The following is a 14,823-nucleotide window of genomic DNA, read 5'->3' as shown; positions in this document are numbered from 1 at the left end:
GCTTCCCCATCTGTAAAATGGGGATAAATACCACCTGCCTTCCTGCTGGGGTGCTGGGAGGGAGGAATATGGAAAGGACTTTTTAAGATTAAAACAGCAGGATGAACAGTGACCCTGCATGAACTGACAGGTTCTGGTTGTACAGAGAGACTGAGTGAGCACAAGGCAATTTCTTCCATACCCCATGGTCAGCAATGCTCTGGGTGTGGAATCCCAGTCCCCAGCCTGCTCCCAAGCATCCCAGTGGACAGAATGCTCCATCCAGCTGGAGAACAGGAGAGGTTTTGGCTGGCTTTGGGCAGCAAGCTAAATGCAAGACTGAATTCTAGAGAATGGGCCAAACTCAGGAGTGGTGTGTGTAACCCATCAGATGCAAGTGGCTAAGTCATGCAATTCACGCTGGTCTTCCATTCAGAGTGTTTGCAGGAGAGATGCAGCCTATAGCATTTGGGGATTTTGTCTGGCGTAAAATTCAGCACTGGAGTGAGAAGGCTCAACTCCTACTGGAGCCAAGGGGGCTGTGCTTCCTACAGCGGAACGGAACTGGGCCCCCAGGAGGCTTGGGGATGGTCTAAGTACATGGTGAAGTGCATGAGGGTGGCTAGATTTATCTTACACCCTCTTGTTAGCTGCTGTTCTAGCTACACCCCCTTGATGGTAGGTTACTCTTGTTTTGCATCCAGTAGCTTGGTCCAAGTTACACACAGCATCTAACACCCACCCTGCTTCATCAGTGCTGAAACTGGCTTGGGAACCCCCACAACAGGTCCATGTGCTTACTCCAAGCTGTATTTGGCCCTGGGATTGTGAAATAATTCCCTCCCCTCCCCCACAACCCCCCCCCCCAAACCAAAGAACTCCTTCAGTCTAAGAAGTTTGGGGGTGGTGAGGGTTATGTGTGTGAAAACTTTTGCTTGAATGGAAAAATGCCATTTTAAATGTCTCTCTATAGTGGACCCAATAGAGCAACACCCTGTTTTCTAACTGCCTGGTTCATCACCCTGGAAGGCATTTCCCTCACTGATAGGCCCAGACCAGACAGCTGGGAACAGAGACAGGCCTGGGTAAGGAAGCCTGCTCCATGGTTGTTGCGGCTAGCCAGGGGCCTCTTCCCTTTCCATGCACCAAGACGTCTCTTCCACCAGCAGAGGCTGGGCGAGAACATTACAGCAGCCACCAAACATACAGCAGTGCCCCTTTGTCATGCTTAGGCTACGGATCAATACAGGATGGGAGACAAAGCTGTGATCCAGCTTCAGGGAGTTTACTAGGGGAGCACCACCCCCACCCACCCACCCTCACTTTTCCCCAAAGCCATTCTGTGACTAAGGGCTGTCTATGGTTATGAATTGGAATGAGCCTTTCAAAGCCCTGGTGTTGCTCTTCAGCTACCAGCTTCAAAAGAACACCACATGAGAAGACGTGTAGGCCCATGCCCTGAGCTGCCCACAAAGTGCTATGGGACATGCGTGTCCTGTGCACGCCAGTCCCCTGGAACGGAGCTACCCACTGTTAACTCTTGGGGGGGAGGCAAGGAGAGGTGGAGTCTGGAGGGAACATGAAGAGTGAGAGAGCGTGAGAGAGACCCCCCCCACACACACACACTCTTAACTAAGATACTAAATGTCAAAATATTCTGGTGTGCTAATCATTTAGGACCCAATCTAATGAGGTGCTCAGTGCGCCCAACCCTCGTGGTCTTCATGGGGAGGGCAACTCAGCCCCTTGCCAGACTTGGCCCTCGGGAGCAGAGAACCCCTCTGGCTTTCCATACCTTCCTGCTGAAAGAGGAGAAGGGGTCCAGGCGCTCTTCGTACTGGGTGGAGTAGCGGAGCTCCGTGTCGTCACTGCTACCACCCTACAGGAATCAAACAAGAAGTTAGCTTCCTTCACCTCTGCTGACAGCTGGGCTGGGCGGCACAAGAGTTACTCTCTGCGCCATCCTTTCCTGGGAGCAGATGGCTCCCTGCAGCACCATTAACCCACTGGAGATCTCCAGTTCTGGGGTGAGCCATGGACTCTACATTCATTCCCAAGCAATGGGGAAGCAGAAGACATAGCCAGGCAATGTTCTTTGCTCATCCTAATTAATTTTTGTAATTAAAAGGGGCACCTTAATTAATTAAGGGCATTCCGCCAAGTTTCTGCCCTTTGCACACATGCCCGCACACATTGGGGCTGGAGAGCTCAAAAGAGACTATCACTCTGAGAAGGTTTTAAGTGGATTCAGCATCCTACCCCATAAATGCATGGTTCATTCCTTTAGGCAGAACCATAGGAATTGGATGCTGGGATGGAACACTGAGCCACTGCAGAGCAGATTCTGCATTTGGTGGTCGTTCTAGCAATAGTTATATTGGGACACTGACACCTCAAAGGGCTTGAGTGATTTTATCCCCACTTTACCAACGAGGAAACCAAGGCACGGAGACATCAAGTGACTTGCCCAAGGTTATGCAGAGAGGACTTGATTCTCCCCTGCCTTGCCCCCGGTGATAGTCACTGACCCCAGTGCAGAGTGGGTGTAAAATGCTTCCTACTCAGGAGCACAACTCTTTGCACAGGTAGGAGTGACTAGGCAATGGGGAATCAAGACTAGAATCCAAGTCTCCCAACTCCAAGCCCCACTCCCATCACCCCAGACAATCCCTGCTCAACTGCACATATGGTGGTAGTCTGTGCAAGTCTGTGCACAGGGTAAAAACTCAGTCCTATGGCAGAGTTGATCAGTGCTCCAAAGTTGGTCTTGCACACTCAAGCAAAGCAGAAAAGGCCATTTAAACAAAACCTTTTAATTTAACCTGAAGTTTTGTATTTCCTTTGCTCCTGTTTTAGGTAAATAACAGCTTCATATTACACCGCCCACCTCCTCAGCTGCATGATCAAACAACAAAGTCAGAATGATCTGTTTGCAACACCACAGAATGTTCTTGCCATGGAATGCTTAGGATGTCACAACTCCAGCATAATATCCCTGACAGATCAGGTGAGAGAGGGAGAGGGGCTCAGAGGGATGAAAACACTATTTAAACACACATCTATTAGCAGACAAAAGGGCAAGGGAAATTGTGAAAACCCCCTGAAAGGGGGTGAGAGATGTAGATCTTATTTAAGCAAGTTATGTTCTCAGGTAAGCTACATCCTGATCTCAAGTTTCTCCCAGTATGGAAGTTCCCATTTCATAACCTTATAGCCAGCTCTGGATTAAACTAACAATGAGCACTTCTTGAAAGCCCTATGTGAGGCTACAAGTCTGCAAACTGTGTTCCAACTTATTAAAATATCATCCAGATTCCAAGCCCACTTACTGATTCCTCCCCAAATTCCTTGACAACATTGGATGTACTCGGGTAAAACAATGACCTCCTCCAAAGCGTTTTAGCTCATACAAACAGTGCATAGTGTGGACACAGAGTCAGTACAATGCATTGGATCTCACGGCATGTCTGAATGGATAATAATTTCCAAGAATTGGTATGTGCAGATTTACTGATTTGGTGCTAACTTTTCATGCTTGGGTCCCATTTGCTGCTCTTGCTTTTGGATTTTCCCACTTGTTTCTTTGCCACTGGGGGTTTAAGTAGGCTTAAAACACAGCAACTAAAAAATGTAGAATCCCCTAGGGTGCTGGAGTTTGGTGCTCTGTCAACTTGTTCTATTTATGCATTGGTGTCTTATGATTCCATATCTGCCTGCCTCAAGCTTTAATTATGAGGGTGCATCATATTTACAATGCTGCTGTTAGCCAGCTGTCCCCTATTTTTCCATTTCTGCAATGTCTTTGTCATCATCACGATTTTAAAATTATGATGTTGACCTTTAAGATGTCTTTCAAGTCTCATTACTACATGTTCCTTGTTGTTCTGCCCAGTCATCCAGCCATGATCTTGTGGTTCCTTCTCAGCAGGGTAAATCCCAAGTTGAATAAACTTTAGTGAATATGCCCCTATTCTCTGGAATATGATACAAAGGCCACTGCATCTCAGAGTCCTTGGCTTAGATTAGGTCCCAGTTTAGGGCTCATGCATTCATTATATGCATGCCTTATTTTATGGTCTTTGATTATTATTTTTAACCAGTCACATGTCTCATTAGGTTCTCTATGTGGTCACCCTCCATGGTGGTTTGCTGTACATGATACAGTGCTCCTTGTACAATGAGGATGATATTCTGGTGTAGTAAATACAGAGATACACTCTTCCATTTTAATAGGAAAAGTAAACATAACAGCATAAGGCCCAACCCAGTTCGTCCCTTATGAGAAGAAGAAGAGATGCCCAGGGTTAGGTCTTTAATATATATAGAACCTTCCTCAGAAGGATCCCAAAGAAATCTAAAGATATTGATCTATAAAATGGATTCAGTTCACCCACTACTGAAATGCAGCCACCTCTGGGGTGAAACACAGCATCTGTAGCACAGCAGAGACCACCACCACCCAGCAGGTCAGGACAGGAAGCGGATTTTTAGGACAGCTTTCCTACAGTGTATCTAGTTTCATTTTAGAGCTATCACATAAGGTTTGGACATAACTGGACATTGCAGCTTGAAGACACAGGTACAATGAAAAGCTCTTCAAATGTGAGCTTACGCAGTTTTCTTAACAGTTGTGAGAGGGTCTCTTTGACCACCGGCATGGAGGGAGATTTCTGCGTATTAAAATCCCACCTGTGTGCCAAGGGAGAAAGTCCTCATACATCAGACATTCTAGCAAGCAACAAGGAGGGGAGATGATGGTTGAATATTGCTTGAGCAGCGATGTTGGAGTATTGTGTGGCCGTGTACACCTTTACGCATTTGTTTTATGTTTGTGTATTACTGAGAGGCTTATTCTCTCTTGTTACGTGCTTTAGCCTCTCCACTTTTGAGTATGACAGACCCACAGGATTGCTGGTACATTCTGTACTAGGAAAGGTCAGTGGCTAGCACCTTGGGAAGGAGAGGAGCTCTCCCTGCTGGCCAGAAGGGGTTCAGTAAGAGGCACTACAGAGTTTCTAGTTCAGGATAGCAGGAGAGGGGTGATTCTCTCTCTGTCTGTCACCCGTCATTACTTGCAATTGCATATGAAGAACGGAAATCAGTTGCCACTCTGACGTAGCGTGCAGGGGAAAGCGCAGAAAACTGGTGACTAATGCACAGGGAACTAAGCCTTTTGTCACGAACTGTAATCTCAGAGGTCGCCACTCCACAGTTCCGGAGATCAGTGAGTTGAATGAGCATATTGTTCTGTGATAGGGAACACGTGCCACATAAATCTCTTTGTTAAATTCCTCAGTACAACTCTTACATGCGGTGGGACGCAAGAGTGAGTCACTTTTTGACACCGTCTGAATTATTTCTCAGACTCTGAATAATTTCAGGAGTTATTTGTTTTAACTCCTTGGTGCCAGGCCAGTCAGGAGCAACTATGACCCTGCAGGTGGAGAACAAGTGTGTGAACACCAAAGCATATTGCATTGGCACCTTCTGGCAGGAAAGGCCAACTCTTGGCCTCAGAGGGTAGCTCCATTAGTGAGATGTTTAAAACCAGACATTAGCAATTATACAGGAGGGAGATGGGGTGTGTGTGTTTGTGACCTAAGGTGTAGAGGACAATCCTGAAGCAACAGGGAGATGGCCCAAGTGGCCTGATATTGTAGATCTTTTCCATCTCCAATTTGTATAATTCTGAGTCTTGCATGTAGGATTTATAGGGGCAACTTTCTATCAAGCTACTCCACACAAAAAGGATAAGGTGACCTACAGATAGTATTATGGCATTATATAGGTGTCCCCAATCATGGAAAGTTTGGACTACCCAAAGCCTAGGAACTGGACAGCCAGGATAGGCAATTACTGTGGTCTGATGGTGGTTTTAGGCATCGGTTAAGCAGGTTTGAGTGAAAAGATTCAGTGTCATCCTAACCGACTTAGTCCTTTGCAAATGAACAAAGACAGTTACATGTATTTTCCAGTTCCCCAGTATGTGCAGTGGATCTCCCAGAATGGGGAAGCATTAGCCTCCAAGGGACAACAGCTGAGATGGAGACAGGCTCTGCACTCACCCGGCCAGGGTAGCTCTGAAGGAACTTGATCTTTTCATATAGCTTGATATTATCAGCTCTCATGTTGTCCAGTTCACTTTGGAGAGCCTGCATTGTGTGCTGCATCATGCGGTTCTCCTGCAACACACAGAACAAATGCTCCTAGCTGGGGACCCAGGGTTTGCAGATTCTTTGGGAAGGGAAATGGTGACCTAACTTGTCCTGTGGCAGAAATAAAACCCCCTCCCAAGCACTGTGTAAGTTGCTGGGCTGAGGACAGCAGAGACAAAGAACAGATACAATCAGCAAAGGGTTTACCTCAAAGGAGGGTCCCTCCAACCACACATCAAAATGAATGACTGTAAACAAAAATAGGGAGAGAGAACTACTCTAGCTTGGGGTTCAACACAGTCCTAATGGACTTCAACCCTAAGAAGTGCAATAACTGCCCAGAAATGCATGGCTGGGAGTGTCTTTTTACCATAATATTAATCCCTAGCTCTTATGTAGCACTTGTCATCAGTAGATCTCCAAGTGTTTTACAAAGGAGGTCAGTATCATTATCCCCGTTCTACAGATGGGGACACTGGGGCAGAGAGGGGCTGTGACTTGCCCAAGGTCACCCAGCAGACCAGTGGCAGAGACAGGGATAGAACCCAGGTCCAGCATTCCAAAGTCAGGTCTTTGTAAGCAGCCTAACATACCGCTTCTAATTCTTGGTTCCTTGTACGGAAGCGTTCCCTCTGACTAGAGATGATGGACAGCAGGGAATCCATCTGCCCCTCAGGAAGTGGAGTGCTGGGAGATGATTGAGGATAACCTAGGAAGCAGAGCTAACCGTGAGAGACCATCCTCAGTCAGCAGACATTCAAGGAAGATAAATAACACATGGCACTTCTATGGCACCCTCCACCGGAGGGTTCAAAGGACTTCACTGATGGCTATTTAATGCAGCTGGATGGAAAAACTTAGACAAAACGTTTTTTTCTCTCAGAATTCGCCAATTCACTGAAATTGAAATGTTTTGCAGAGATTGTTCAATTTTTACAAAATTCCTTTGGAAACTGGCAGGGTTCCAATAAAAACCTGCCCAGTTTCCTATCAGCTGCCCTGCCCCAGTCCCCAGCAGCCCCGGCTCTCAGGCTCCTAGGGTGCCCTGCTCCTGGGAAGCCCCCCAGGCAGACCTGGAGCCGGGACTCCCAGTAGAGCTGGGTGGAGAATGGTAATTCCATTTCCCGGAGAACTTTGAATATTTTTTTTCCATTGCAAATTGGAATGAAACCAAATTTTAAACATTAAAAATCCTCTGGGAAAGGGAATTACTGTTCCCTGCCCAGCTCTAGTAATTAATCAAAACTTAACTCTCCCCAGGCGGTAGGTGTTATTATCCCTATCGTCTGGGGCCAACTAATCTCTACACACCTTAGGGGGAAATGTTCCCCAAGGCAACCCCATTGGCCCTGTTAGGAGAGAAGGCACTGTCACTTGCCCGCAGCACCTGCTCACAACGTGCTGGTTCCCAGCAATCCCTGGCTGGGCTGGTCACACTCCCTATCCAGTGAATCTTTCCCACTTTCTGGGCTGCACTGACTCCCCTCCTGGGGCAGGTTTTGCAGTAGTGGAGACACTGGCAAAGGTCTCTTCAGCCCCTTCTCTGTCCCTTTCTAAAGCCTGTGAAATGGTGCCAATCACTTTATTTTTTTCACCATAGCCTAACAAAGTGCCTCTGTTTCATCGCTCTTCAAAAATTCATTGGTTGCTTGCTGGGCTAAAACAATTATTTATTTCCTACGCCGGGGACTGGGAACTGCATCATGAAGCTGCCTGGAACATGCCTGGCTGTGACTGGGGTCAGAACTCTCATGAGTACGTAACCCCACTGGATGGCTGTCCCCGCCACTGGCCTTGTGAATGCGGTCAGGCATCTCTAGGGGTTTACAAAGGACAGCAGAAGATAAATATGTCCTAGAAGGCAGCGAAGTCTACACAGTGGAGCTATTCATAGCAGCAGGATGGGTGGCTTCAGGTTGTTTTTGCTTGGTGGAACCGTTGCCATGAAATTGTTTATCATTCTACTTAAAAACCTTTCTAAACAAAAAGGAAAGGAAACGGGTTCTTTTCCAGTGGAGCCAACAGTCATCATTTATTTGATTCATTTTCTCCCACAGCCCTTGCAGCAAACAGCAAATGTAAAGGAAACATTTAGCTCTCTGGCTCTGGAGGGGATTCGCTGTGGAATGATCAAATGTGGAAGCGCGGGGGATTTTAGTTTCCGTCTGAATTCTACGGGTATGTGAAAGGAACAGTGGAGCGGCTACAGGGGGAAGCTGATCTGCTGTATTGTCTAGGGCTGTACTTTAGGGAGAAAATATCAGAAGAAGCAACAGTCAGCGACTCTGCACAGTGAAAACCAAGCAAGCAAGTATTCTTGGTTAAACCCCTTCCCAAGACTGTCAGCATTTGTTCTTCAACAAGACAAATCTGCTACAATAAATTAGTGACAGGGTGGGAATGAACCTCTGCATGCAGGTGAATCTCTTCTGCAACAAAAGGATGGCGGAACTTGCTGAGGAACAATGGCTAACAAGGGTTGATTTTGAGAGATGATCTCCCAGAAGCTAACAGGAGATGGAGGTGCTCAACACTCCTGAAAACCAGGCCCAAGGAGAGTTTAATAAAATGTCCGTGCCTACTTCGGAATGAATGGCTGTTATGTTGCACACCATGGCCACCTTGAGCGTCAGGATAGAATGGATTCTTCAGCTCTGAAAGCACAGGTCCTGACCATTAAGGTAACGGAGAATCCCCACCAGCTGTCCGCAGTAGAGTGCCTCAGCAAACCTCAGCACACCCTTCAACTGGATCTCCCATAACACAGCTGCTTCCCTTGCATGGTTAACTTACTACTTACAAATGCAACCCAGTTAGGTACTCAGCAAGTTCAGTGTCTGGTGTATGGACTCCATAGATAGTATGTAAAGCCCCAGTGTCTGTGCTGAACTCCCTGGAACACACAGCTACCAAACAGCAAAGCACGACCTGGACTCAGTCCGGGCTCTTACCATAAAAGAGGGCTGTAGCTTCCTTAATGGGGTCTGGAATCGTCTCTAGACTGTGAACAGCAGCACCCTGGGTGGAGAAATCAGATGTGAATAGGAACTCTTAGTGTAGGTGAGTAGCACAGGTCTGAAGGTGAGGAAGCCCCACACCCGATCAGAGCAATAGTTCATCAAACGCATTCTCCTGTCCCACTTGTGGCCCATACCAGGTTCTTTGGTGGTGGTTTTAAGATTATGCTTTCCCATATTCTGGGAACGAGGGCTACACATTATGAAATTCGTGGGCTGAACTGTGGAAATGACAATGGTCAAAGTTCTGATATCCTGCCCCAGGGACATTTTCATTGCATTGACTCCGGTTGGCTGTACCCAGTGCTTCAGTCCAGCCAGCAGCATGAAGTTTCAACACACCTAAAAGGCCTGAATATAAATGTGCAAAGAAGCAGAATGCAGGCAGACTCTGAAACAACAGATGCCAGAAGCATCTGAGAGAGCTCAGGGAGAACTGGAGTCTGGGGTGAGGAAAGCATCAGAATGGAAATCAGGAGAGCAAACATGGCTCTAACGTGTCAAGCCCAATAAGGGTGGGCTGAACAAGGAAAAAGGCACCTCTGTCCAAATCTCAAACCTGAACCTTTTCTTAATGTTAGGATAAATTTTGGTTTAAATTCCTCCTTTCTGTTTTCCCAACAGGCTTCCCCATCATTGCTGAAATCCTTCTCAGAAGGTTTGCCAACCCCTCCACGGTCCTCGTGGTGGCCCTCAACTCTTGTGAGGAATGGGAACACTCTAGAGTTGGGGGTAAGGAGGCAGAGATGAATTCTGGGGCCTAGGGAAACTAGAGCAGGAAATATTTTTATAGATCAGTTAACTCAGCAGAGAGAATGAAGAACTGAGAGCCTAGCTTGGAGTAGCACAGAGGTTTTTAAGGATGATGGGAGTGGGATGATGGAGAAGATTTTGAGGGATGTACGGTATCTGGAATAGTAGAAGGGGAAGGAGAAGGGCTGGAAGGCAGAGAAGTGGGGGAGAGGAAAAGGAACTGAATGCAAATAAAGCTTTTGTAATCAATGGGTCAGCAACTGGAAGGAAACCTTTGGAATTACCTCAGCATCAGGGCGACGCATTGAAGACATGGACTGGATAGTGCTGAGGTCACGCTCCAGGTTGGTGATGAGCTCTTTCTGATCAGCAACAGTAGAAACGGCTTCAGTGAACTGGATCTGCAGCTCAGCACAGCGTGCTGAAAAAGAAAGCCAGCGAAACTGGTTGGTCAGCATGGAGGGCCTCGACCTAACTCTCTTTTCATCCCACCCAGCTCCCCTTTGGTCTGATGCATGCAGCATCTGCTGCTCTAGAAGAAATATGCAAATTCAGCTGCCTAACATGGTGTCAGGAGCCTCCTCAGGTAACCAGGTTTCATCCTGGGGCTGTACTCTACCACACCTGACACAGCTTTCGACCGAGTGCTGCAGATAGAATCATCTGTTCCTGTGAACTGACCATCCCTGTACATTCATTTCATTGATCTGATTTCAGATTATCTACTCCCATGTGTTGCCTGATTCTCTGTCATTGTTATTTCTGAAGGGTACAGAAAGTTCTGTAGCTTTCTGAATGGCCAGCACTCTCCTCCACCTCTCATTTCAAAAAACAGACCATGCTGTGGGGAAGAAGGAAGGTTTTACATCATGAGACCCAGAACCCTAAATGATGTACTAGCAACCCTGTTGCATTGTCCTGTTAGTCCCTTTGGATTCTACAGGCTTATGAGGGAGGAACCTACCCATACAGATCCTTCGGGTGCCGGTGCCGTGTAAACGATTGATAACAGTGCTGCCGAATAGCTTTCTGCAGAGGTTCCCAATGCATGCTACACACCCAGCCACAACCACATACTGGGCACAATGAACTGGGGCAACGCAGCCTTGTTTTGGTCTTGCACAGTGGCCATCTGAGTTCAGTTATGAATGGCAGGGGCTATAAAAGGCATTTAGCCTAAGAGCTGCACAACATCCCATTTGCAAGAGCCAGGGCTTGTGCATTATATCTGGGGCTCTGGAACTCAATACAGTGGAAGCTCAGCAAAATAATAACTTCCTGCATGTGCTCAGGACTGTCTGCTCTCAGGTGAGAATTTCTGTCAGTATTGCTCAAGTAGCTTATTCCACTGGCAAAACACATTAAGGGCTTAATTTAGGCTAAGTAGACAGGCTCCTCCACTGTAATGCATGGAACCTGATCAGAACTTCCGCACAGTTCTGGAGGAGGGTTTGGATGTGGCATTCTGGTTCAGACCCATCCCTATTATGTGTCTAAGATGAAAATGATTTTGAGATTCCTGAGCAAAACGAACAAAATCACCCACATGCAGTTCTGAAAGTGAGGCTGTGAAAATGGCAGAGTGGGGCTTCGCATTTTTCATCTCTCAGTGTTTCCAGATCAAATGTGCTCAGTTCACAAGTAACAACAAAACTTAGCCAGGGATCTGAGAGTCAGGCTAGGGTCTTTCTTACTGACTGTAACCAGTTAAAGCAGCTGCAGGTTAAATGGTTGCCCTGTGTCAAGCCTGGAAAACAACACTGTGTACAGGGGGTTTCCACACGTGTCACCGATTGGAACTTGCCAACCAATACTGCTGATGTACACAAGCTCCCCATTTCTGTGCTGGGCTGGCTCTGCAGGGCTGCCAGGAATAAGCATCAATAAAAGCTTATTTTCATTCCTAAAGTTAGTTGACCAAGCAGATCTGACTGGTACACAAAGCCAGTAAGTAAGAGTCAATAGTAAGAATGTGCCAATTTTAGGATGTTTTCTGAATAAAATCACACCTTAAAACATGACAAGCATTTTTCTATGCAAGAAACAATTTCTAGATGACCAAAACTAGGAACTTAGAATGAAAGTCCCTGTTCATCACTAATGTCATAGCTATATACATCTCTACACACACAGAGAATATCATTAAATCAATGCGTCTTCAATTTACTAAGAAAGAATTAGGGCCTGCTGCACTACAAATGAATTTCTCTTTCGATACGATCATGTACCTACCACTTATGGACTCCATCTATGTCTCTTGGTATTAGGAAAATCCAGCTCTCTAGCTGTTTAAGCTTAGTAAAAAACAATATACTAGAGGTATAGAATCATAGAAGATTAGGGTTGGAAGAGACCTCAGGAGGTCACCTAGTCCAAGCCCCTGCTCAAAGTAGGACCAATCCCCAACTAAATCATCCCAGCCAGGGCTTTATCAAGCTGGGCCTTAAAATCTTCTAAGGAAGGAGATTCCACCACCTCCCTAGGGAACCCATTCCAGTGCTTCACCACCCTCCTAGTGAAATAGTCTGTAACGTGCCACAAGTACTCCTTTTTTTTCCCTAGTGAAACAGTGTTTCCTAATGTCCAACCTAGACCTCCCCCACTGTAACTTGAGACCATTACTCCTTGTTCTGTCATCTGCCACCACTGAGAACAGCCGAGCACCATCCTCTTTGGAATCCCCCTTCAGGTAGTTGAAGGCTGCTATCAAATCCCCCCTCACTCTTCTCTTCTGCAGACTAAACAAGCCCAGTTCCCTCAGCCTCCCCTCGTAAGTGGTGTGCCCCAGCCCCCTGATCATTTTCATTGCCCTCCACTGGACTCCCTCCCATTTGTCCACATCCTTTCTGTAGGGAGGGGCCCAAAACTGGACACAATACTCCAGATGTGTCCTCACCAATGCCGAATAGAGGGGAATGATCACTTCCCTTGATCTGCTGGCAGTGCTCCTACTAATGCAGCCCAATATGCCATTGGCCTTCTTGGCAACAAGGGCACACTGCTGACTCATATCCAGCTTCTTGTCCAATGTAATCCCCAGGTCCTTTTCTGCAGAACTGCTGCTGAGCCATTCGGTCCCTAGTCTGTAGCGGTGCATGGGATTCTTCCTTCCTAAGTGCAGGACTCTGCACTTGTCCTTGTTGAACCTCATCAGATTTCTTTTAGCCCAATCCTCCAATTTGTCCAGGTCACTCTGGACCCTATCCCTACCCTCCAGCATATCTACCTCTCTCCCCAGCTTAGTATCATCCGTGAACTTGCTAAGAGTGCAATCCATCCCATCATCCAGATCATTAATAAAGATGTTGAACAAAACCGGCCCCAGAACTGACCCCTGGGTCACTCTGCTCGATACCAGCTGCCAACTAGACATCGAGCTGTTGATCACTACCCATTGAGCCTGACAATCTAGCCAGCTTTCTATCTACCTTATAGTCCATTCATCCAATCCACATTTCTTTAACTTGCTGGCAAGAATACTGTAGGAGACCTTATCAAAAACTCTGCTAAGGTATATAGATTTGAATCCTGCAGTTTTCATACAGGCAAAACTTTCATTAGCCTCAGTGAAGGCTATAGGATCAAGCCCACAGGATATGAATTTTCAGCTGGGTGAAAGCTTAATTAACAGCTGGTAGAGTCCCTCACTGATGATGCACCTAATAATTAGTTGTGTTTTTTTTTAAAGAAGGAAAAAAGATGAGAAACTAACTATTAACGAACTAAAACTTAAATGTCACTAATTAATTCTAACTATTCCTAATTATTTTTCCTAGGTTCTCATTGACACTGCTACAGTGCTCTGTCTCAGGCCAAGGATGGTTGAGAAGGAACTGAGGGTGTTGAATCTTGTGCACGTTAGATGAGGCACCAACGGTGCTGCGAGATGATCACTGTGCGCGTGTGACCCAGACAGACACTGCTACCGAAAATCTCTGATCAATGGCACTGGGACCCCCGCAGGAGGACACACCTCGAAGAATCTCAGCAACTGCACAGGGTGAGTAACCATCTCTTGCCTAAAATTCCAAACAGTTGGGAGGAAAAATGCTCATTTATCAAAAGTTGGATAGTAAGAGATGCTTAGATTCCAAGTGAAGAAGCTGTGCTTGGAAAGCCAGGGCAGACTCTTAGAGGTCCTTAAGCACCTCTTTGCAGTCATCCAGGTGTCATTTTGAGTCATGCAAAGCGTTTACAGCAAAAGCCCAAATCGCATGCAAACCTCTGCTGGTTTGGAGCTTCACTACAAACCTGAAACGAAGTCTTGAAAGGTTGGCTGTGGTTTGGGACCCTTTAGCTTGAGTCTGGGCTGATGTAGATTCCCCATTGAAACCATGCAGGGTATGTGCTTTTGACATAAAACCAGGTGAAATCTGCTGGGTTTGACTGTGTCTTACAGTGAGATTTTGAGCTTGTTAGAATCTGCAACTTATGAAAGTTCAGACTTGCTAGTGCCACACTATTCCCACAAAGCCCAGTGATCCAGAATGGCAGAATTCCCTGCACTCCTACTGCTTACCAATCATCATGGCCTGGATTTTTTTTTAAAAACCTGCAATTCAAAGATAATTTATCAGCATAAACAAAGATGACAAAAGATTAGAGCACAAGACTGGGAATTAGGAGACCTAGCTCCTAGCCTAAGCTCTGAAACTAACTCACTTCCTGGGCTTGGAGGTCCCCTTCCTTTTCTGCATGATTGTATTCCTCATCTGTGAAATGCCAACAGTGCTTTCCCTACCCCCCAGAGGTATTGTGAGGAGGAATGGCGTGTGAATCAGAGAGATCATTTCACACAAGCTGCTGTATTAGTGCCAACTATTATTATTGACCGTCTCAAACGCTACTTACACAGCAGGTGGCTGCAGAAGATCGGAGCATATTTACAGGGACAAATAGATATGTATGGCAGGCACAAT

General features: G+C 46.4%; 1 protein-coding gene and 1 long non-coding RNA gene across 4 annotated transcripts in view; one reads left to right on the top strand and one right to left on the bottom strand.

Moving 5' to 3' along the window:
* The window catches only part of CUX1 (cut like homeobox 1), a 402,508-nt gene that overhangs the window by 21,015 nt on the left and 366,670 nt on the right, over positions 1-14,823 (bottom strand). For both annotated transcript variants that reach the window (XM_073315649.1, XM_073315650.1), the window contains 5 exons: positions 10,189-10,325; positions 9,086-9,152; positions 6,728-6,843; positions 6,045-6,161; positions 1,775-1,858 (listed from right to left, as the gene is read on the bottom strand). In XM_073315649.1, coding sequence (XP_073171750.1) covers positions 1,775-1,858; positions 6,045-6,161; positions 6,728-6,843; positions 9,086-9,152; positions 10,189-10,325 — 521 coding nt within the window. The remainder of the gene's footprint in view (positions 1-1,774; positions 1,859-6,044; positions 6,162-6,727; positions 6,844-9,085; positions 9,153-10,188; positions 10,326-14,823) is intronic.
* LOC144929524 (uncharacterized) overlaps positions 1-14,823 on the top strand; it is a 169,614-nt gene that overhangs the window by 76,787 nt on the left and 78,004 nt on the right. Inside the window, exon 4 of one of the 2 annotated variants that reach the window (XR_013634785.1) lies at positions 13,681-13,904. This is a non-coding gene — a long non-coding RNA (uncharacterized LOC144929524). Of the gene's footprint in view, positions 1-2,835; positions 2,918-13,680; positions 13,905-14,823 lie in introns of those variants that run through there. The other variant, XR_013634786.1, reaches the window with a different exon arrangement.

The sequence above is a fragment of the Lepidochelys kempii genome, chromosome 17 (assembly GCF_965140285.1).
Source record: "Lepidochelys kempii isolate rLepKem1 chromosome 17, rLepKem1.hap1, whole genome shotgun sequence".
Classification (NCBI taxonomy): Eukaryota; Metazoa; Chordata; order Testudines; family Cheloniidae; genus Lepidochelys; species Lepidochelys kempii.
Note: the sequence above shows the minus strand (reverse complement) of the source record. Positions and strands in the feature narration are given on the sequence as shown.